At 48.5% G+C, this 24,342-nt stretch overlaps 1 protein-coding gene across 1 annotated transcript in view; it reads right to left on the reverse strand.

The window, feature by feature from the left end:
- Window positions 1-348: 348 nt before the first annotated feature.
- Window positions 349-24,342, reverse strand: part of LOC140411488 (uncharacterized) — a 193,586-nt gene continuing 169,592 nt past the window's right edge. Inside the window, exons 6-8 of the mRNA XM_072500580.1 lie at window positions 23,801-23,980; window positions 19,159-19,273; window positions 349-1,648 (exon numbers count right to left, since the gene is read on the reverse strand). Coding sequence (XP_072356681.1) covers window positions 876-1,648; window positions 19,159-19,273; window positions 23,801-23,980 — 1,068 coding nt within the window. The 3' untranslated portion in view covers window positions 349-875. The remainder of the gene's footprint in view (window positions 1,649-19,158; window positions 19,274-23,800; window positions 23,981-24,342) is intronic.

Below are 24,342 nucleotides of genomic sequence, written 5' to 3' on the forward strand. Positions count from 1 at the left end.
GGTCTTACATGAACAGCAGTTTTACAAACACCATAAACAGGATTGCAGCAGGGGTCTCATGTTTGTAAATGAGAAATTGCTGTCTTCCAAAATCGTGCAGTAAATTTTGTGGATTTAAAGGTAGCAGCAGACAGAGTGGCTTTATCAAGATGTGACTGCAAACATCAAATCTGGCAATTTTGCAACACAATGTTCAGCAAACAATGATGATACGAGGAGGAGAGACCCCCCCCCCCCCCCCCCCAAACACATATAATATATTGTTAGTCGGTAGAATTGGAAATAGTTAACAGTGAAAAATGGTCATTCCGTAAAAGGAAATTCCACTTATGAAAATAAATGTGTCAGTCCAGTGAATTAATCATTTATTTCACCCTTTGCCTCAATCACATTACTCATTTCAAACCTTAAGGGGAACAATACTTGATCTGGATTGTCAAAAGTATAACCTGTACTTTATGTAGGCAGGTACATTTCAAAAGTTCCATCTTACCTCTTGAGTAACGTAAGTGATTTATGGTGCATCATAATTTTCTATGTCTCTCGTTCACTCACAAACTGATATGGCCTCTGCCTCCAGGCGTTGTTATGCAAACTTGTGGCACCCAGGCAGAACATTGTGACACATGCAATAGGTTGGTTGCAAGATCTCATGCTTTGTCATATCGACAAGAAACAAGCACACAATGTAGGACAGGCCTGACTATAACTCAAGTATCTTAGAAACATGCGGTAACATATGAATCATTCACAATAAAAATCAGATAAAATGTGTCACCAGATCTAGGAGTTCTGCCAGTGTTTCACACAGAATGAACAAACGTGTGCATGCATAATAGTTCCAGTTATTGATGAGACTTCCTGACAAAGAGTCATCAATGCATGGTTATAACGTTCTGCTTGGTCATGTCTGACTCTTGTCTCTGCTCCTGGCAATCCTTCTGGGATTCATCCATCCATCCATGTGTCTTCTGGTGCCTTTTATAGTTGTCCCAGTGTCCTGTGGTGTACTCACACTTTGGACATTTGAATGGTTTCTCACCTGTGTGCCTCAGCATGTGGCGTTTGAGATTCATACTCTGATTGCAGCTATAATTGCAGACATTGCACTTAAATGGCTTGTCGCCAGAGTGGATGCGTCCATGTCGCTTCAAGTTAGCCATGTTGCCACAGGCATAGTTGCACCGATCACATTTGAATGGCTTCTCACCAGTGTGAATGCGGACATGTCTCTTGAGATTGTCGAGATGTGCTGAAGCGTAGTCGCAGTGCAAGCATTTGTACGGCTTTTCCCCACTATGTGTTTTCATGTGCCTCACCAGGTGATTGGGATACTGGGAGACAAAAGGGCACAGCTTGCAAGGGAAAACCTTGTTGGCTTTTCCTGGGCTGGTCTGCCCTCCTCCCAGGTCCTCTTCTTCACCCTCCTCCCCGAATTCCTCGGTCAAGCTATCAAAGACACACCTTGGACACATCTGGCTGACCAAACTGTCCTCCTGCGCACAATTATCCAGAACCATGCCACACTGTTGACAAGTGAAAGGAAGTAAGAGTTCCGGGAAGGAGTCAGATTCCTCCTCTCCATCCCCTGTGTCGAGCAGGCTTCCAGGATCATTGGCATTCGTCAGAAAGTCGGAGACATCGGAATCTGCAGATAAAATGAAGTACATGAAACTGTCAGTGATTCTCTTCACTAGCAGAATTACACCAAATCTTCCCAGAGAGAGACACAACTAGCACGCTTAAATCTCGGTGTGACTACACTAAATTCTGGTCTTAAACCATACCTTTTTACTGCAGTTCTGTCCTCTGATCTACTGACTAACGTTTTCTATTTCTATAGCGCCTTTAACATAATGAAACACCCCAGGTGCCTTCACAGAAACATTTTGCAACATAGTTTGACACCAAGCTATATAAAGGAATATTAGGTTAGATAATGAAAAGCTTGATCAAAGAGGTAGGTTTGAAGAAATGAATTAAAGGAGGAAGATGAGGCGGACAGGCAGAGAGATGTAGGGAGAGAATTCCAGAATTTGTAGCTGAGGCAACAAAAGGTACGACCAGCAAGTGGAGCTACTATAATTGGAAATGCACAAGAGGTCAGGATTAGAGAAGCGCAGATATCAAAGAGGATTGTGCAACTGGGGGATGGGTTAGGGACAAGGCCGTAGAGAGATTTGAAAACAAGGGTGAGAATTTTAGAAGTAAGGCGTTGCTTGACCAGGAACCAATGTAGGTCAGTGAGCAAGGAGATGATAGTGGGAACAGGACTTGCTGTTAGTTAAGAAACAAGTAGCAGAGGTTTGAACAACCCCCAGATGTACAGAAGGTAGAAGATGTGGGGGAACCAGTCTGGGGTGTGTTGGATTGTTGACTCTAATGAAGATGTGGATGAGAGCTTGAGCAGCAGATGAACTGAGACAGGAGTGAAGTTGGACAATGTTATGGAGGTGGAAATAAGTTTAGTGATGGCCAAACTTGAGGTTAAAAGGTCATATTGGGATCACATTTTGCAAACAAACTGGTTTCATCTCAGACTGTAGCCAGGGAGAGGGATGGAATAGGTACCTCAGGCACAGAGTTACAGAGTTTGGGCTTTGATAAGCGCCATCTCGCTAATGTGACATGGGAGGAAACCTGATTGGAGGGGTTCAAACAAGGAATTGTGGGAAAGATGGGAACAGGTTTGGAAAGAGAAAGCACATTCAACTACTGAGGAGAAGAATGGAACCTTGCAACTGGGACGGTGGTTTGCAAGGAGATAAGGTCAAGGGTTATACTTTTGAGAGGGGTGATGACAGTAAATTGTGATGGACAACACCTGAAGAGTGCAGTGATATTCAGATATCAATATACATGATCAATGTATGTAAATGTAGTACAGTCATTTCAACACTAGATGTCTCACAGTCAGATACTATAAGAACTGGATTCCTGCCTTTTCTAAGTCAGATGATGCAGATGATTCAGAACAGTGAACAAGCAAGACATAGAATAGCTAGAGTGAGAGAAGTTAGAACTAGTTTGTTATAAAAGCGTATCGTTATATAGTTATCTGTATTGTATTTTATTTCTTTATTGTTAGTTTAGTATTGAGTAAAAGGGCTCACAGTGTATTATTTTATTACTCATTAAATGGTTCATCTTTCAGCAAGAAGACTATTGGTCATTTTATCATCCTGGTGGATTCAAGAACAATATATATATTTTAGATAAGTCATTATTTAAAATATAACAAAGAGAGAGAACTGTTGCCACAGGAGGGAAGTTTGGTGATCAGGATCTTATTGTGAATAGGACGGAGTGCACAGGAGATGGGTCTCATGTACAAGGTGAGCGCAGGGAGGACATGAGGGGAGATGGGAAAGAAACAAGAAAAAGTTGAGAGCTCAGCGGTGGGGCTGGGAGGTGGTGGGGGGAGGGGGGGGGATTAAAGGATGTTTAATTGAGTGTGCTTTTGGAAGGGAGGGATGTGGCAGAGGCACAGGATCAGATTGTCTCAATTTTAATGACAAAATCACAAATCAATTAATGAGAATAAAATAGGGCTTCAGTTAGTTTGTGAAATTAGCTACAGCAGGCTTATGCAATATTTAAACTACTTACTGTTCTCAGTTTTATGGGCAATTATAGAATCATAGAATTTACAGTACAGAAGGAGGCCATTCAGCCAGCATCAGCTCCTGGAAAGAGTACCCTACTTAAACCCATGCCTCCACCCTATCCCCGTAACCCAGTAACCCCACCTAATCTTTTTTTTGGACACTAAGGGCAATTTAGCATGGCCAATCCATCTAACCTGCACATCTTTGAATCAACAGATTTGGATTGGATTTGATTTATTGTCACATGTACCGAGGTGTAGTGAAAAGTATTGTATAATAACAATCTTTATTTGTGTCACAAGTAGGCTTACATTAACACTGCAATGAAGTTACTGTGAAAATCCCCTGGTCGCCATATTCCGGCACTTGCTCGTGGAAATAGAGGGAGAATTCAGAATGTTCAATTCACCTCACAAGTACGTCTTTTTGGGACTTGTGGGAGGAAACCGGAGCACCCGGAGGAAACCCACGCAGACACGGGGAGAACATGCAGACCCACACAGACAGTGACCCAAGCAGGGAATCGAACTGTATACTCTGGTTCTGCGTACAGTCCAGACAGATCGTTCCATACATAAATAAATACACAGTATAAATACACAGACACTTGTAGCTAAAGCTAATGATTCATTTTTTTTAATGAACATTTTATTGAGGTATTTTTTTGGCATTGTAACAGCAACAATATAAACAATGTACATGAGACTATAAATATAGTGCAAATACCACCTCCCTCCCTAACAGGTCCCACCATTAATTAACCCCCTAATCTACGCTAACCTAACCCCCTCTCCTCTGCTGACGATTACTTTTCCGCGAAGAAGTCGGTGAATGTTTGCCAACTCCGGGCGAACCCCAACAGTGACCCTCTCAGGGTGAACTTGATTTTCTCCAAGCAGAGAAAGCTAGCCATGTCCGATTGCCAGGTCTCCGATTTTGGGGCCCTTGAGTCCTTCCAAGTTAATATTATCCGTCTCCGGGCTACCAGGGAAGCAAAGGCCAGAACGTCTGCCTCTTTCTCCTCCTGGATTCCCGGATCTTGCGACACCCTGAAAATCGCCACCTCTGGACTCAATGCCACCCTTGATTTTAATACCTTCGACATGACATCTGCATGCCCCTGCCAAAATCCCCTAAGCTTTGGACATGCCCAGAACATGTGGACATGGTTCGCTTGTCCTGCCGCACATTTTGCACACCTGTCTTCCACTCCAAAGAAGCTGCTCATCCGGGCCATTGCCATGTGAGCCCGATGAACGACCTTGAATTGAATCAGGCTGAGCCTGGCACATGTTGCGGTCGCGTTGACTCTTCTCAACGCATTCGCCCAAAGGCCCTCCTCTATCCCACCTCCACCCGACTCCTCGTCCCATTTGCGCTTCAGCTCCTTGATCTGCGTCTCCTCTGATCCCATAAGTTCCTTGTAAATGTCAGAGACGTTCCCCTCTCCTACCCATCCTCTGGAAACTACCCTGTCCTGAATCCCCCTTAGCGGCAGGAGTGGGAAGGTTGAGACCTGTCTACGCAGAAAGTCCCGCACCTGCAGATATCGAAATTCGTTCCCCCCCACCAATGCAAATTTCTCCTCCAGCGCCCTCATACTCGGAAAGCTCCCCTCTATAAACAAGTCCCCCAACCTCTCAATCCCCGCTCTCCGCCATATTCGGAATGCCCCATCCATACTCCCCGGGGCAAACCGGCGATTATCGCAGATTGGAGACCAGACGGATGCTCCCACTGCTCCCACATATCTCCTCCATTGCCCCCAGGCTCTCAGGGCTGCCACCACCACGGGGCTGGTGGAGTACCACACCGGCGGGAACGGCAGAGGCGCAGTTACCAGTACCCCCAAACTTGTGCCCCTGCAAGAAGCTGCCTCCATACACACCCATGCCGACCCCCCCCCCCCAAACACCCACTTCCTGATCATGGCCTTGTTAGCCTCCCAGTAATAATTGCTAAAGTTCGGCAGTGCCAGCCCTCCCTCTCCGCGACTCCGCTCAAGCATTACCCTTCTCACTCGCGGGGACTTGCCCCCCCATACGAAGCCCGCAATAACTTTGTTGACCCGCTTCAAAAAGGACCGCGGAATGAAGATGGGGAGACATTAAAATACAAACAGGAATCTCGGGAGGACCGTCATTTTCACCGTTTGGACTCTCCCAGCTAGAGACAACGGGAGCTCATTCCATCTCCAGAAATCAACTTTCATCTGATCCACCAACCGGGCCAAGTTCAATTCATGTAGCCGGTCCCAATCCCGCGCTACTTGGATACCCAGATACCTGAAACTGTCCCTTACCAATCTAAACGGCAGCTCCCCCAGTCGCCTCCCCTGTCCCCTCGCCTGGACTGCAAATATCTTGCTCTTCCCCATATTAAGCTTATGCCCGAGAACTGGCCAAATTCCCCTAAAATTCCCATGATTTCTTCCATCCCCTCAATTGGACCTGAAACATACAGGAGCAGGTCATCCACATAAAGCGAGATTCTGTGCTCCACCCCACCCCGGACCAGCCCCTTCCATCCCTTGAAGCTCTCAGAGCAATTGCCAGCGGCTCTATAGCCAGCGCAAACAGCAGTGGGGAGAGGGGGCATCCCTGTCTCGTCCCCCGGTGCAGTCTAAAATAGTCCGAAGTCGTCCTGTTCGTCCGTACACTTGCCCCCGGAGCCTGGTACAGCAATCTGACCCAGTCAATAAAGCCCCTCCCAAATCCGAACCGCCCCAGAACCTCCCATAAATAATCCCATTCAACCCGGTCAAAAGCTTTTTCCACATCCATTGCGACCACTACCTCCACCTCCCTACAGCGTGATCACATTTACCAGCCTTCTTACATTGGCCACCAGCTGCCTGCCCTTAACGAACCCCGTCTGATCCTCCACACTAACGTCCGGTACACAATCCTCAATCCTGGAGGACAGAATTTTGGCAAACAGTTTGGCGTCCACATTCAACAGGGATATCGGCCTGTAGCTCCGGGTTCTTGTCCCTTCTTACTTGATTCCGTAGGGGGTTCCGACCTGTACAGCCTGCTGTAGAAATCCAAAAACACTTTACTCACCCCTGCCGAATCCCCAACCAAGTTCCCATCTCCGTCAATAGCTTTCCCAATTTCTATAGCTGCCTCCCTCTTTCTAAGCTGCTGTGCAAGCATCCTGCTGGCCTTCGCACCATGCTCATATATCACCCCCCTCGCCTTTCTGAGCTGTTCCACTGCCCTCCCTGTGGTTAACAAGCCGAACTCCGCCTGTAGCCTCCACCATTCCCTTAAAAGCCCTATCTCTGGAGTCTCCCCGTACCTCCTGTCGACTTGGACAATCTCTTTCACCAGTCGGTCCGTCCTGTCCCTGTGAACCCGGATCGAGATCAGCTCCCCTCTCACCACTGCCTTCAGCGCTTCCCAGACCACCGCTACTGAGACTTCCCCCGTATCATTTACCTGCAGGTAATTTTGTATGCATTTCCTCAGCCTCTTGCACACCGCTTCGTCCGCCAACAGCCCTACATCTAACCTCCAATGCGGGTGCTGATTACTGTCTTTACTAACCTGCAGGTCAACCCAGTGTGGAGCATGGTCTCCGATTGTAATCGCCGAGTAGCCCGTGTCCACCACCCCTGCCAGCAAGGCCCTACCCAAAATGAAGAAATTGATCCGAGAGTATATCTTATGCACGTGGGAGTAGAAGGAGAACTCCTTCACCCTCGGCTGCCTAACTCTCCATGGATCCACCCCCCCCCCCCACGCCCCATCTGCTCCATGAACCCTTTCAGTTCCTTTGCCATCGCTGGCACACTGCCCGTTTGCGAGCATGACCGATCCAGGCCGGGATCAATAACTGTATTGAAGTCCCCTTCCATGACCAGCTTGTGCGAATCCAGGTCCGGAATCTTCCCCAACATCCTCATTTATGAATACCACGTCATCCCAATTTGGCACATATACATTAACCAGCACTACCTTCATCCCCTCCAGCTTACCACTAACCATAATATATCAACCTCCCACATCCCAAACTATTCTACCCACCTCAAATATCACCCGCTTAATAATAAAGATCGCAATCCCTCTAGTCTTTGTGTCCAGCCCCGAGTGGAAGACCTGACTGACCCAACCGTTCCTCAATCTAATCTGGTCCGCTACTCTAAGGTGCGTCTCCTGCAACATTACCACGTCCGCCTTCAGTCCCCTCAGGTGCGCGAACTCACATGCCCTCTTAACCGGCCCATTTAACCCTCGAACATTCCAAGTGATCAGCCTAGTTGGGGGGCACAATGCCTCCCCTCCGCCGATCAGCAATCCCCATTCTTGGGCCCGCCTCCAGCCCATGTGCCGTTCCTCCTCCGGCCAGCCCCCTGGCAGCCCCCGCCACCGACTGCCTCTCTGTCCCTCAACCGAAGTCCCTCCCTCGTCAGCAGAACAACTCCCCCCTCCCCCCCCCCTAGCAACACCACTCTGAAACCTAACCCATACAATAAACTAAACATATGCACCCCCCCCACCACCACTGCGGTTCCGCGAGCTAGCTCACCCAGCTAGCTTGGTGGCCCCTCCCCCAGCGCCAAATAGTCTCACACCTATTGTTCTCTCACTCCCCTCCCTCCTGCTCATACAAACAAATTCCCTCATCTAACGATCCCCACACAATCACCCAACTGAAAGAAAAACACCAAAATCCAAACAAGCACGTCTCCATCCCACAAAAGTGCACATCAAAGCAAAAGGCATTGCCAGCATTCACCAAAAATAAAACCCGAAAACGAAAAACTTTTTTCCCCCTTCTTAAACAGAACTCAAAAACAGAAGAAAAAAACAAAACAATTGTAGCCATCTAGGATGGCCACTTACAACCAGGAACAGGGAAGGTCGCAAAGCATACCTGGAAAAATGGACAATGCGAGATTCAGGCAGGCTCAGAGCCTGAATGTATATTTGTGAGCGAGGAATCCAGACGGTATCGAAACCCCCATCCGATTAGCATGTTGATGGCCCATCTCCGTCAGACAAAGGACTGATACTTGAGCAACCGATACAATCCCAGACATTTCGGTGTCACTCCCTGTACTCGGGAAGCGTAAACAACAGGGTCAATGACTGCTTGGGACACGCCCAGCCATCAAGGCACCCGCCCCTTTATTGGTTCAAATTGAACACAGTGATCAGGAGTTACCCAATTAGTGGGGTCCAAACTGAAGGACCGCCCAAAAGAGCGCGAAAACCCCCAAGGATAAAAAGAGAGACCACCATGTGTTCGGCCTCTCTTGGACCTGGCGCTCCGGCAACGTCCACTTCCAAGTGCAGCACCACCAGAAGCAAGTTCAAGTTCAACTCCCGCTACCAGACGGATGAACCCAGCTGAGCAGCAGTTACTTCTACAGACCCGATCGACACAGACTCGAACAACGGTCACTGTTCCTCTGACCTAAGCCGGGTGCCTGAAGTTAAGTACAGGTTGTCTTAGTTGATAGGTGTAGTTTAACTAGTAGTGTTTATGTTGCATGACTAATTGTGTGTGTAAATAAAGTACCCTTGATCTTGAACTAACTAACTGGTGTTTGGCTCTTTGATCGATAGCCGGTTGAACCTTGTGGTGGTAACATTTGATACTTGGCGACTCTGAGCAATAGAATATTGATATCCAAAGAAAGGAGGGCAACCTCACTGACTGCCATATTTACAGTCGGTAAAAAAGGCAACAGTTATTGGCGACATCTGACGGGACCCGACCCAGAAGTGACCGTGTCACTCCGAGAGAACCCACTAAAGCATTTGAATTAGAATCCAAATTGGCAAAGTAAAAGAAACCACAAGCGAAACCAGTATCGATCAAACCTCCAGAATTCGGAAGTGTGTAATTTGCATGGGTACTAACAAAGGGACATAAGGTAACCTCGCTAGATTTTGTTGCGTGAAACTTTTGGGAGTTGCGTAAACGGGAAAATAGCCGAAAACCCATGTTTGCACCACCTCTTTATTCCGCCTTATTCCAAATTCCCGGTAGAAGCAGAGATAATCGTAGGGATGGTTATGAAGGCAATGGAACACCTTATGCATTCACAAGAGCCCGAGGTCGCAGCAAACAACAGAGCAGAACAGTGTCCCATATGGGAGGAAGAGATTAGGAAATACCTAAAGGGAAAGGATGGCCCCTATGGTCGGAATTTTGCGCAAATGAGGAAACAGGTCCTGGCAGCATAGGACAAACTTGGTGGGACAGCCTGACCGAGAGCCACAAAAAGAATTTGAGTAAGGTTTGTAAGCCGATGGCAATCGTGTCCTGCTTGGCACAATTGCGAGGCACAGAGGAGGTCGTGAGGAGAAAGAGAGGAGTAGAGAGGGAAATGTTAGCGAATGTGAGAGATTAAACGAGCAACTCCGAGAGCAGTTAGCGGCGAAGGACAAGGAGATGGATGATGTCAAGAGGGCACACCAATCTTGTCTCACCCACCTCAGCAGCTTTCAGATTCAATATGATAAGGCCTACCAGGACAGGCAACGTGTGGTGCTGGTCAGAGAGGAAACAGAGAACCAAGTAGAACAGTTGAGGAAACAATGTGAGGATTTGAAGGCAGCCCTCCGAGCACTCCACAGTTCCACCACGGAACAGAGGCAGAGTTCAGTGGATCATGCCAAGTGCAGGCAGCAAATTGCAAGATTGCAATCACTGCTATCTGTTCAGAATGGGTTCAGAGATACCTTTGGCCCACAGTTAGATCAGAAAGATGGCCCCGATTGGCAGGAACTTAGTGAAACGGCCCAACAATACGTGAACGGGACAGAAAATCAGAATAGAGCCCCCCCCGGCCCCGAAAAGAAAAGCACCCGCACCACCGACTGCACAGGCAGCACCCAACCCAATGAGCCCCATTACCACGCAGCGTAGAGTAACAACAGAAGACCAACCCGATTTTGTGTACACCACCCCACTAACCATCACCCAGTTAAGAGATGGCCGCGAAAAAATTGAGACTTTTCACCCCACGTCAGACCCACACCACTTTTTCGAACGAGTTAGGCAACAGACCCTCATGTACGTTCTGGACGAGCAGGAAGAAGTAAAGCTCATAGTAATGAGCCTTGACCCGTCTGTTAGTTCAGCCCTCCCCAACCCACAAAATGTAGGAGGGGGTAGCCTCCAAGATATGAAAACAGCCATTTTAGACGCCTTTGGCTACAATAGAGGAGATCTGGTAGAAGGACTCAACCGGTGCCGATAGAAAAAGGGAGAGCATCCAACAGCATTTGCTGGACGCCTCTGGATCCACTTCACCGTAGTATTCGGTGATTTAGCCCGCGCCCAGTTATCGGTCGACAATACGGCCAAATGGATCCGTATTCTAGTCTCCCACGCCACGGAGGCAGGACAAAAGGCATGTGCCAACTACGACCCATCAGACCAGGCTTACAATGATGTTTGGGTACTGAAGCGCTTATCCAGAGCTTGGGAACAGTCCCCACAGAGAAAGACAGACCAGGAAAGAGTAGATGCCAACATGAATCCAGTAAGGGCACACCAAGACCTCGCATGGGTAAATGAAGGCAGAAATAACACACAGCACCCTAAAGCGCAGGGATGCTATAATTGCAGACAGAAAGGACATTACGCACGAGAATGTCAAGCCCCCCCGAAACAGCAATGGAATCAGCCCACAAATTCCCCTCCTAGAAACAATGTCAGACCCATCCACAGCATTAGCGCCCGAGCAGTTAATTTGGCCATAAACGGCACCGATTGATGGTGTTCGGGCTCCCCAACCTGGGTCTGCGATACCCTTTGGGATAAATCCGGAAGACCGGTAGTTGCAGGCACAGTCCGGGAACACCCAGTGGAGTTCCTTTGGGACATAGGAGGGTGCCGAATCACGTTAAACTCCTCCACGATGTACCAGCGAGGTATATGGCCCACTACAGACACCATTACCCTTAGTGGCTTTCCAGGGCACCTCCAGCAGGGACACATTACAGCCCCTGTGGATGTCCAGATCGGCAACATTAAAACGAAACACTCGGTCGTTTTGGTAGATTTACCCCAGACAGCAGAACACATCTTGGGGATAGATTTTATGAGCTCACACAACCTTTCTTTCGACTCTGTAAATAAATGAGTGTGAAAAATGGCAAGAGCAGCACGAGCCCCCACCACGCTCACAGTAGGAGACTACGCACACAGGATTAGCTCAGTAGAAGAGTACTGGTTTAATCCACAAACCATTACCACAGACAAAACGGTTAAAGAAGTCTTGAAACGACATAAAGCATTGTTTGCCCAGCACAAGCACGACTGCGGCAAAATCCCAGGAGTGGTTAACATTACAGGTCCCGATCCTAAGCCCCAGAAACAATACGGCTTTCCCCAGCAAGCTGAGGGAGAGATAGCCAAAGTAATCCAGAGTTCATTGAACCAAGGAGTGATTTGGCCCGTAGCATCAACGAACAATGCCCCGATTTGGCCTGTAAGGAAACCAGATGGTTCATGGTGACTGACCATCGACTATAGGGAATTAAACAAAGTAACTCCATTAGCAACCTCCACCATTGACACAAGTCCCGAGAGCATGTTAAAACAGAGACTTCAGTCAAAGTTTTTCACGGTTTTGGACATTAGCAATGGCTTTTGGTCCATTCCATTGGACAAAACGTGCCAGTACAAATTTGCATTCACTTTCCAGGGACAGCAGTACACGTGGACGTGCCTTCCACAAGGCTTCCACAACTCTCCTTCCATTTTTCACAGACAATTGGCGAAATTTCCCCGACCTGAATGCCTTGTTCAGTATGTGGACGACTTGCCCTACAGACTGACACCAAGGAAGAGCACATTTCGCTTCTGTCGGAATTATTAGGACTCCTCAAAGAAATTGGATGCAAAATTAACCCCAAGAAGGCCCAAATTCTCCAGGAAAAAGTCACTTATTTAGGTACGGTCATCACGCATGGTAAGCGTGAAATAGAACAGAAACGGAGAGATTTGATTATAAAATTGCCCTTGCCCCAAAATGTTACAGCACTCCGGTCATTTCTAGGACTGGTCGGTTACTGCAGGAACCACATAGACGGTTTCGCCACAAAAGCTGCCCCACTTTCCGAGCTCCTTAAGAAACAGGCCCCATGGAAATGGCTTCCACAGCACACGGATGCCGTAGATACATTGAAACGCGCCCTAAGCACAGCCCCCGCTTTGCAGGCCCCAGACCCACACTGCCCATACGTGATAGAGGCAGCGACCACCAACCGAACCCTTTCGGCCGTATTCCTACAGGAAAGACACAATTGTTTAGGACCCGTAGCCTATGCCTCACGAGTTTTAGATCCGGTAGAGCAGGGATTTTCAGCCTGTGAAAGGCACCTGTTAGCAGTTTTCTGGGCGGTACAGAACTTCTCATACATAACCGGACTCAACCCGTAACCATTCTGACCGAGCACACCCCGACACAGCTTTTATTAGACAGTAAGCCAAATTCGAGCAGAGCGTTGGACCCTACTCCTACAAGGACGCAACATTATCGTAAAACGGTCAAAGGTGCACACGTTTCTGGCCGACAATTTACACTATGCAGGAACCCCACATGAGTGCGAGTTCATTGCACCCAAGCACAGCACAGGCCCCTTTGTTCCCAAATCGGTGCCGACAAAGATAGGCATCCGACCACAGACGACCCAGCCCACAGATAAAGCTCTAAAAATTTATTTAGATGGCTCCTCCACAGTTCTTGATGGGAAAAGAATCAGAGGATGTGGAATTTATGTAGAGGACACGCAGGGATGCACTTTAGAAGAGATCGCATTAAAGTTGCCTGGACATTTAGGTTTGCAGGCAGCCGAGTTAGCAGCCATCACTTACATTGTCCAGCACCCCGATTCATTCCCGACCCCAGCTGACATATATTCAGACAGTTTGTACGTCAGCAACAGCCTGACAGAATTCCTGCCCAGTGGGAATCTAGAGGATTTATATCTGCCGACGGAAAACCATTACCCTCAGCGCCATTACGCAAACACATCCTCCAGACAGCGAAAGGTAGAAAATACGGAATAATTAAAGTTAGAAGTCACCATCGTTCCTCCCCACCCGGCAACGTGAAAGCAGACCCCCTAGCGAAGGCAGGCTCACAACATGGCCACTTTTGGCAACCCCCCAAGAGTGCCCCAGTACACGCGGTTCAGGTCTCACAGACCAACCTTCAAGATTTAGCCCAGGCACAAAAAGATGAGACATTAAAGGAAATTTTAAAAGGAAACTTCCCAGCACCCTATGATAAGTTTAAAGATTCTTTAACGATCCATGAGGGAATCGTTTTAAAGGATGGTATTTATGTGGTCCCCTCCCAGGATAGGAACCAGATTATATGCCAATTCCATGACGGACACGGACACCAAGGGATAGATGCAACCCTTGCCCACCTCAGACCTCTCTGCTGGTTGCCCGATTTAAAAACCGACGTAACCCATTACATTGAGAATTGTTTGATTTGCGCCCAGAACAACCCAAACAGATACGCAAAGAAAGGCCAGCTAAGACACACTCGCCCTGTTAATGGCCCATGGACAAACTTGCAGTTAGACTATATTGGTGTGTCCCCCCCCCCCAACCCCTGCAGAAATGGATACAAATATGTGTTGGTCGTCATCAACACATTCACGAAATGGGTAGAACCTTTCCCTTCAAGAATAAATATGGCCAAAGCCACGGCAAAAATTCTAACTGGGCAAATTTCCCCGTACTATTGAGTCGGACCAAGGTTCGCACTTCACAGGCAGAGTCATGAAAAATGTCCTGACGATTTTTGGCATAAAACAGAAGTTTCACATTGCCTATCACCCGCAGTCCAGCGGCATTGTGGAACGCATGAATCGAACCCTAAAGGCAACTCTTAGGAAGATGGGCAGCATAACACGACTTGGGACACAGTGCTCCCATTCACACTGATGTTTATTAGAAACACGGTGTCGAGTTCGACAGGTTACACCCCCATACCCTCATAACCGGACGACCCATGAAGGGTACCGAGTATTTATTTGGACTTGATTTGGCAAGCCCCGCAGTCGCCGCCCTGACCCACGAGAAAGGGGTCCAAAACATGTTGGAGAATATTAAAGCAGCACAGCTCGATGCAGGTGTTCAACTAGGCGCTAGACGAAAGCAGAGTAAGGCCTGCTTTGATAAAACGGTACACCCGACAGAGTATACAGTCGGACAGCAAGTCATGATCTCCCTGTACAATCCTAGCTCATTCCTCTCCCCTAAATTTGCAGGACCCTACTCAATTTCCGACAAAGTAAGCCCCTCAGTTTACAAGATCACATATCCTAATGGAAAATCAGGATGGTTCCATGTAAACCAGCTTAAGGTTTATGGAACGCAGTGCAGCCACTCGCACCACCTCTCATTGGCAATGGCAGATAACGGAGACAAACCCAATCCAGTACAACCCAATCCAGTACAACCCAATCCAGCCCTCTCCCAGCCAGAACAGCAGGTCCAAAGACACAACTTTGACTCCGCCCCCAGAGTCCAATTTCACCCGAACACTTGATTTGGCTGCTAGCGATAGCGATAGCGATAGCGACAGCGACAGCACAACGGACACCCTTGATAGACCCGTTCAATGGAAACACAGACCAGGCCCCAGTCACTACGGCCCCAGTGACACCGACCACAATATGTTCAGCCTCTTAGAGACAATTTATTTGCCGTTACCAGAACCTGACCCACCACCCGATGATAGCGACACCCCCCTTGCCCCCACCTCCCTACAGAATACAAAACATTGGCACCGCCAAAAATCATCATGACAATTCCTGTCGTCTGACATGGAATGGCGAGATGGACCCCACATCGGCACACGCCGCATTAGCACTAAAACTCCTGTCACGAGTTTGGCACCCGGGAGATGGTGATGAATCATAGTCTGACACCCACCATGCTAACCCCTTATGGAACCTTGAGGTGTCCAGATGATGAGAGAAAGGAACTGATTGAGATTTACGGTGTCCTACTCCCTCTTGGAACCTGCCTGCTTTCTTTTTTTTTTAGTTTGTTTTTTTAATGTTGAATGTTCTCTCTCTTGTACGATTTTGTGTGATGGCCTCACGAAAATTTCTTGATACAGTTATGACTACTCCTCTGACGCCACATGGCAATTAAAGGCACAAGTTTGCTAAAGTCCATATATCCTCAAATTCTTACCGCTCTTGGAATGTCACCCAGGCAGTGGATTAATGGCACTTATCCCCACCCTGCCTGAGGACCCCCTATGCTTTTGGTCAGCCAAGCTCGGGTAGTGGAGCAACGGCACTGATCACCACCCTACCCGGGGGTTCCACCCATTCTTGCCCTGCCGTGGATCATACGCACCCCATTCGGAGAAATATTTTCGAAACACTTTTGCTGTTCTTTTTAAAACTGTGGTTTAAAGAATGCACCTTTGCCACAACTTTTGTCCCCCTTTCCGGCGACCCTTCGGTTGCTATCCCTCACCTGCTATTTACATGTTCAAAAGACTTGATTGAAACGAGTTTGCAGAGGACGGAGAAATTGTCCGCCCACTCAGTCCATCAAACACAGGCTGCGAGAGTGGTCGCACGGTGACAGAACTTTTTTTTCGGATGTCTTGGGCGGGATTCTCCGACCCCCCGCAGGAGAATCGCCGGGGCGCGGCATGAATCCCACCCCAGCCGGCTGCCGAATTCTCCGGCGCTGGGGATTTGGCGGGGGCTGGAATCGCGGCGCACCAGTCGGCGGCTGCTGGCAGCGGCCCCCCCGGCCCCGGCGATTCTCTGGCCCGCGATGGGCTGAGTGGCTTCCCATTTACAGCCGGTCCCGCCGGCGTATATTACACCAGGTATTTGCCTTCAGGACCTGGCTGCGTGAGCGGCCTCCGGGGTCCTCGGGGGGGCGTGGGGGATCTGGCCCCGGGGGGTGCCCTCACGGTGGCCTGGCCCGTGATCGGGGCCCACCGATCTGCGGGCGGGTCTGTGCCGTGGGGGCACTCTATTGTTCCGTGTCGGCTGCTGTGTTCCTCTGCGATGGCTGACGTGGAGATGAACACCCCCGCGCATGTGCCAACTCGCGCCAGCCAGCAGAGGCCCTTCGGCGCCGGTTGGATTGGTGCCAAGCCCCTTCCCCGCCGGCCGGCGCGGCGCACCCACTCCGGGGCCAGCCTAGCCCCTGAAGGTGCGGAGAATTCCACACCTTTGGGGCGGCCCGACGCCGGAGTGGTTCACGCCACGCCTCGGCGCCGGGACACCCCGCCCCACCGGGTAGGGTACAATCCTGCCCATTGTCTCCCAAATGGTTGTTTAAAAAAAAAAATGACGGAGTCACATATGGTGACGATTATAAATGGGAAATTGATTAAGGAGAAACAGACAGACAAATGAGATATTAAGCAACAAGATAATAACAGATATTATGCTTGTACCCCCGGGAAGATACAGATATACCTGAAGACAGAGGAAGATACAGACGAGATGAAGATGAACCTGATGATCTGCATCATGATCGTCGTTGGAGCAATACAGTTGCGTGTGTTACCCGAACCTACACCCCTCATCACACAGGCCCTAAACATAACCACCTAACATGACACCCCTAGCCCGGACACTACACCACACACACAGCCAGCCACCAATACCCCAACATGGTGTGAGAATATCATAAAATGGTACTGCCTTTCGTACACAGTAGAGGCACCACTGGTTATAGCTATACTTTGCAGTGTCATCCAGACGATCAGACTTCGGAAATGGCGAAGGAGAGCCTCCCGCCCTCCATTACACACACTTAGAGCCCCTTTCCTCGGACTCCAGCAAATCCCACACTCTTTCTGAACCCTTCCTCCCTAATAAATTCCGCGGTTGTTGTTTTTTCAATAAAGTTACTTCTTTGTACATGGACATTAGTGATAAGTAGGAATGTGATGCTGCTATTGTGCATTTTGTATTGTAATATAAGTTCTTTAGCAGCATGAGTGTAGTTTAGTTAAAGACAGTTAGAGGTTCCCTTTTTGTGTAAAGAGACTGAAGTGTATGTTTGAATGTTAAGTGCCCCCTCAGAATTTTTAGAGATATGTGTTGTATTAGGGAAAACTTAGGTAAATATTTTGACCCATAGGACAGAGTAGGATAGAACCTGTCCTTGATTGAAGGAACCCGGCATGTCAGAGAACAGGAGAAGATCCAGTAGTGTGATGCTTCACGCTTCGCGTAAAGGATCAAGAGGCCAGGGTGTAGCCATCGGGGATGGCCACTTGCAACCAGGAACAGGGAAGGTCGCATAGCATAGCAGGAAAAATGGGCAATGCAAGATTCAGGCAGGGTCTGAGCCTGAATGTATATTTGTGAGCGAGGAATCCAGGCGGTATCAAAAGCCCCATCCGATTAGCATTTGGTGGCCCATCTCCGCCAGACAAAGGACTGATACTTGAGCGACCGATACAACCCCAGACATTTCGGCGCCACCCCCTGTACTCGGGAAGCGTAAACAACAGGGTCAATGACCGCTTAGGACACGCCCAGCCATCAAGGAACCCGCCCCTTTATTGGTTCGAATCGAACACACTGATCAGGAGTTACCCAATTAGTGGGGTCCAAACCGAAGGACCGCCCAAAAGAGCGTGAAAACCCCCAAGGATAAAGATAGAGACCACCATGTGTTTGGCATCTCTTGGACCTGGCGCTCCGGCAACGTCCATCTCCAATTGCAGCACCACCAGAAGCAAGCTCAAGTTCAACGCCCGCTCCCAGATGGATGAGCCCAGCTGAGCAGCAGTTACTTCTCCAGACCCAATAGATGCAGATCTGAACAACGGTCACTGTTCCTCTGACCTAAGCCGGGTGCCTGAAGTTAAGTACAGTTTGTCATAGCTGATAGGTGTAGTTTAACTAGTAGTGTTTATGTTGCATGATTAATTGTGTGTGTAAATAAAGTACCCTTGATCTTGAACTAACTAACTGGTGTTTGGCTCTTTGATCGATAGCCGGTTGAACCTTGTGGTGGTATCATTTGATACCTGGCGACTCTGAGCAATAGAATATTGATATCCAAAGGAAGGAGGGCAACCTCACTGACTGCCATATTTACAGTTGGTAAAAAAGGCAACAGAATATAAGCCAAAAAGTTACATCAAAGTTCAAATGTTCTCAGTTCACCACCAGTCCTTTTCTTTTTGCGAAATCCAGCGCGCCTTCGGGTAATTCAAAATAGTGATGCTGGTCCTCATATGTGACCCAGAGACAAGCCGGATACAGCAGTCCAAACTTCACCTGTTTCTTGAAAACGATTGACTTAATTTGGTTGAAGCCTGCCCTTTTCCTGGACACCTCCACACTCGGGTCTTGGTAAACCCGCAGGATACTGTTGTCCCATTTACAGCTCCGCGTTTGCTTGGCCCACTGACGAATACATTCCTTGTCCAGGAACCTGTGGAATCTCACCACCATTGCCCTCGGAGGGTCCCCCATTCGCGGCTACCTCGCAAGCGCTCTGTATGCCCTGTTTACCCTGTCCACCTCCAAGGGTCGGGAGAACAACAGCTTCTCAAACATACCCGCTATGTATGCCCCAGCATCAGCTCCCTCAGACCCCTCTGGGATCCCGACAATGCTTAAGTTCTGCCGACTGGACGTATTCGCTAGGTCCTTCACCTTCTCCAGAAGTCTTTCCTACTGGTCCCGCAGCATCCCCACCTCCAGGTCCACTGCAGTTTGATGCTCCTCCTGCTCAGCCAGCGCCTTCTCAACCTTCTGGATCGCCTGATCCTGGGCATCCAATCTGTGCTCCAGCCGATCCATCGACTCTTTAATCGGGTCCAGGCCGTCCCGTTTCTGCTTGGCAAAGCCGTCCTGGATGACCTGCATCAACTGCTCCGTTGATCGCTGGGCCGACACACCAGGGGTCCGGTCCTCGGCCATGCTGTCTCCTGCTGCAGCTTCAGCCCAGCCCTCGTCTGCCTTTTTATTTCTGCCTTTGCGAGCACTTCTGGTTCTCTTCTCCATACACCAATACATGGAAACGGTGCCCAATTGCCTCAGCCTTCGAATTTACAGTTTAAATCCGGAAGAAAGCCGGGGGGAAAGGTCCAAAAGTCCGACCCGAGCGGGAGCCACCAAATGTGCGACTGACTCCTTCATAGCCACATCCGGAAGTCCAAAAGCTAATGATTTATTAACATTAACTATGGGTCAACTATATCCAAAACAACAGATGAATAAGTATTTCAAATGAGACCTCTAGCAGTTTTCTCCAGCAGTTTGCACAAGCAACCTCTCGCTACCATCTCCAGTCAGTCTGAGGTCTGACTCTGATGGAAGAATGCACGGAATGTTGCACGAATGTATGTATGGATGGATGATTGGATGGATGGATTGACTTAAATACTAATGAGACTCATAGTGGTCAGTGGGTGAATTACAACACAACCATGATATCACCACAGAAACAGGCATTGGGAGAAGCATACGGAGTATAGTACTACTCAGTAGGGAAGATGTGTAAAGAGATCAGTTCAATCCATAAGAGGCTCATTCAGGAGTCTGGTAATAGTGGGATGAAGCTGTTTTTGAACCAGTTAGTGTGTGTTCTCAGACTGTTGTATCTCTTGCCCGTTGGAAGAGGTATGTGATAGAGAAATGAATTATGTGATAATCCCAGTTTTTAAACGGGCAATAATCTAAATGTGACGTGATGATGAAAATTGCACAATTACCTTAAAAAATGTCAAGTAACTGACCATACAATTGGTAACGTTCTTCTTTTCCAGTTCATCAAGAATATTAGCATGATGGTTTAATTATATTCTTATGACTTATAATTATCCCATCTCTTTTAATTTATTTTTCTTTTATTTGTTTAAGGGATGTGGCCGTCGCTGGTTAGGCCAGCATTTATTGTCCATCCCTAGTTCCCTTTCAGAAGGTAGTGGTGAGCTTGCTTCTTGAACCGCTGCAGTCCCTGAGGTGTAGGTGCAGCACTGTGCTCTTAGAGAAGGAGTTCCAGGATTAAAAAAAAAAAATTAGAGTACCCAATTATTTTTCTTTTCCAATTAAGGGGCAATTTAGCGTGGCCACTCCACCTAACCAGCACATCTTTGGGTTCTGCGGATGAAACCCAAGCAGACACAGGGAGAATGTGCAAACTCCACACGGACAGTGACCCAGGGCTGGGATTCGAGCCCGGGTCCTCAACGCCGTAGTTCCAGTGCTAACCACTGCGCCACCATGCCACCCCGAGTTTCAAGATTTTAACCCAGCAACAGTGAAGGAATGGCGATATATTTCCAGGTCAGAATGTTGAGTGACTTGGAGGGGAAACTCCAGGTGATGGTGTTCCCAGGTATTTGCTGCCCTTATCCGTGTGTTTGGAAGGTGCTGCCTCAGGAGCCTTGGGGAGTTACTACACTGCATCTTGTAGATGGATTATGAATGACTACTAATCATATTGTCGTAATAATCATTCCTGAGTCATCAGATTGCCAAAAATGTCAGAGACAAAAACCAAAACACTACTTCACCAACTTCAATAGGATATCAATACCTGGCTCCCACAGAGTGTACATCCACACCAGACCATGCAGGCAATCAAAGGAAAACTGCCAGAGCTCTCATCAACGTGCAACCCAATTTATGATCAAACTTGATCTATAATGGGCGCGATTTAATGCACAAAAACAGGTCTCGTTTTGGGAGCGTATAGCGGGATCTTTCTCAGCACATTTCCTGCACTGAGGAGCTCAGCTCACCAGTGCAGGAAGAGATCAGGGCACCATTTATAAATGCCACCCCAATTTCTTGACTCCCATCGGAATCCCCACCATAGTTTCTTGACCCCCTCCAGTGCCCCAACTTGACAAGAGCCCTCCTCACCCCACCTCTTAAGGGCAGGGCACTCCTGGGCCCGATTACTGGCAGGGAAGCTTGACACCTAGACATCCTGGGCACCAGAGTGGCACTGCCAGGGTGCCCAGGTGGTAGTGTCAAGGTGCCAATGTGCCAGCAGAAGTGGAGGATACCACCCTGTCACCCTGCCCAGAGCCCGACCACCCAGGGCCTCCAATGGCCTGGGAGAACCCCCCTCCCTCAGGTGCCTTTATGTCTGGTCCAAGTTTGTGTGGACCTGTGCTAAACGGCACCAAAGCAAGGTCTCCCAGGCGCAGGCATTAGTTTCCAGGCCATGGGAGAATCGGGTGCAGACATATTTAAATGAGCCTAATGGCTCACTTAAATATGTTAATTTGGATCTCGGCCAGCGACAGCGAGATCCAGATTGCGACGTCTCACGAGATCTCATTGGAGGCGTTTCGAGTGTTGCAAATTTAACGGCCTCATAGCGTCACCGAGTCGGGCGAGATGAGGCTATTCGATCACACCCAACATCATTAATCTACACACGTTCCTCTCACTATGAAGGCCAACATGCCATTTGCCTTCTTTATCGCCTGCTGCACCTACATGTACATTCGGCTGTCTGCCCCTATCAACTTCTTTGAAGTTTCCCAGAACAAGAAGGGAGTCAGGAGCTATTGGGATATTTGACCTGCCTTACATGCTGGTTACAATTGTTCCGCTTATCATAACAACGGTGGGATCACAGAACACAACATGGTACCAGAAATGCAGAATATTTAAAGGTAACAACAGAAAAGTCGAGGCAAAATAGGCCGAAGAACGAAAAGAGAAGATTTTCCCGCCGGCCTGGTGAACTACAGTCATCTGCAATGCAACACAACAAACAACGATCAAGTTAGAGATGGAAGGTTTAAAGGCACCCCACCAGTTTCAGGTCTCGAGTAATGTAGCTGAGAACTGGCGTGCATTAAAGCAGCAATTCGGATTCTATATTGTAGCCCTTGGCCTGCAGGCACAGCCTGAAGAGAGACGTATTGCGTTGCTGCTCAAGGTCCTCAAACAATAAAAATTTACAATACTTTCGCCTTTGACAGTGAAGAGGAAAGCAAGAGCTACGATACAGTAATAATTACTTTGATCGGGATTGCTCTCAGAAAAAAAATGAAACGTGTGAACGTTATATATTTTGTACACGTGTCCAAAAATAACCGATTCAAATAGAAAACCCTGTTAAGATTTTCCATGTAAATGAGTTAGCTGCACCGCAGATCAGTACTCTCAACCTAAATTTTTGCCAATTTGGAAGAAGACACCAGTGCCATCAGCACTGTGACGCAGTTCAATAAAAAACGTGGTCTCATTGCGGGTGGCCATTTTAAGTGGTCAACTGAAAGAGCACTCTGCCCAGACACACTCCCCTGCTCTGAGAGGTAATTTAACATGGTCAATCCACTTAACCTGCACATCTTTGGACTGTGGGAGGAAACCGGAGCACCTGCCACGCAGACACGGGGAGAACGTACAAACTCCACACAGACGGTCACCCAAGGCCGGAATTGAACCCGGGTTCCTGGTGCTTTGAGGCAGCAGTGCTAACCATTGTTACAGTGTGCCATTCTTCCTCAAGGCTGCTCATTTCAATTTTTTCCTCATCTGAGGTATCCTTGGAACTAGAGCTGAGGTCCTAGTTTGTGGGTATCCTTGTGGAGTTTCCAGAGATACCTATAAAAGAGAGTAGTGAAATCTAGTGCATGACAGAGGGGTTGAAAAGAGGTCAAGGCACTCACAGTATCACTGTCTGTGGGATACGTTGGTGCAAGATCCTCACGGATGTGTTGTGCCAACATCCCCATCGCCACAGTCAAAGTCGTTCTCAACCAGTATAATAGCACATTCCAGGATGGCGCTGGAGCATCAGGCCCAAAATAGCACATTCCTCAAAGGGAATGAAGATCCACATGTCGATCACTCCACCCTCAGTCTGGGATCTCGCCCTGTCTTGTGGGTGAACCTGACAGACCTGCATGAAGACAGATGGAGAGAGTGTGAGTCGGACTCATGCCTATGATAGGGATGCCTGGCATGTGTGTGTGGTGAGTGGAGCCATGGATGGAATGAGGATGCAAGCTCAAGAGGATATGATCTTGATGGAGATGCAAATGTTAGTGTGAGAGTGATTGGTGATGTCCCTTGAGCTGGCAGTGTGTGAGATCAATGTGAATGTGTGATTGGCTGGTGAGTCCATGAGTAAAGATTAATGACATGGTGGACTTACCCTCGTGGAACTGATGAGATCATTTGCCCTCTTGCCAGGTGACAGAACTCAAGTGACGGGTTGGCACTCACTGCCATTACCACCACCTCGCAAGCCAGAGTGGTGAGGTTGGTGGATCTGCGGCCAGAGTGGAGGTAGAGGACATTGTGGTGGAATTCAACCACATCCAGCAGGCGGTCCATGGAGCCGTCGCTAAGCTTGAGAGCAGCAGTCTTCTTAGGTTTTAGGGCCATCTGCTTGATGCTGAAGTCCTGGTGGACACAAGTCACTTTAAATACGGGGTGAGGCAGCGGTGGGGTACGGCATGATGGGCTAATTGGAGGTTATCCGCAATTCATGGAAACTCGCCATTGAGGTGGGAAAGGCACCACTCTTCACACCTGCCATGGCATTTAGTGCGCAAAATGGTAAAATTGAACCTTCTGTCTGCATTAATTAAGGCTGACCCAGTGTGGGCAACCAGATTTCACATCTGTGAGGTGCTGACCAAAATCTAGGTCAGGGACGTGGAGGGGATTGGGTAATTCATCACACGTTAAATCCACCACATTGTGTTGTATTTAAGGTGATTGTCCGCATTTTACATACATGTCAGTGTTTCTGGTCTCTGTCC

This window comes from Scyliorhinus torazame, chromosome 4 (assembly GCF_047496885.1).
Source record: "Scyliorhinus torazame isolate Kashiwa2021f chromosome 4, sScyTor2.1, whole genome shotgun sequence".
NCBI lineage: Eukaryota > Metazoa > Chordata > Chondrichthyes > Carcharhiniformes > Scyliorhinidae > Scyliorhinus > Scyliorhinus torazame.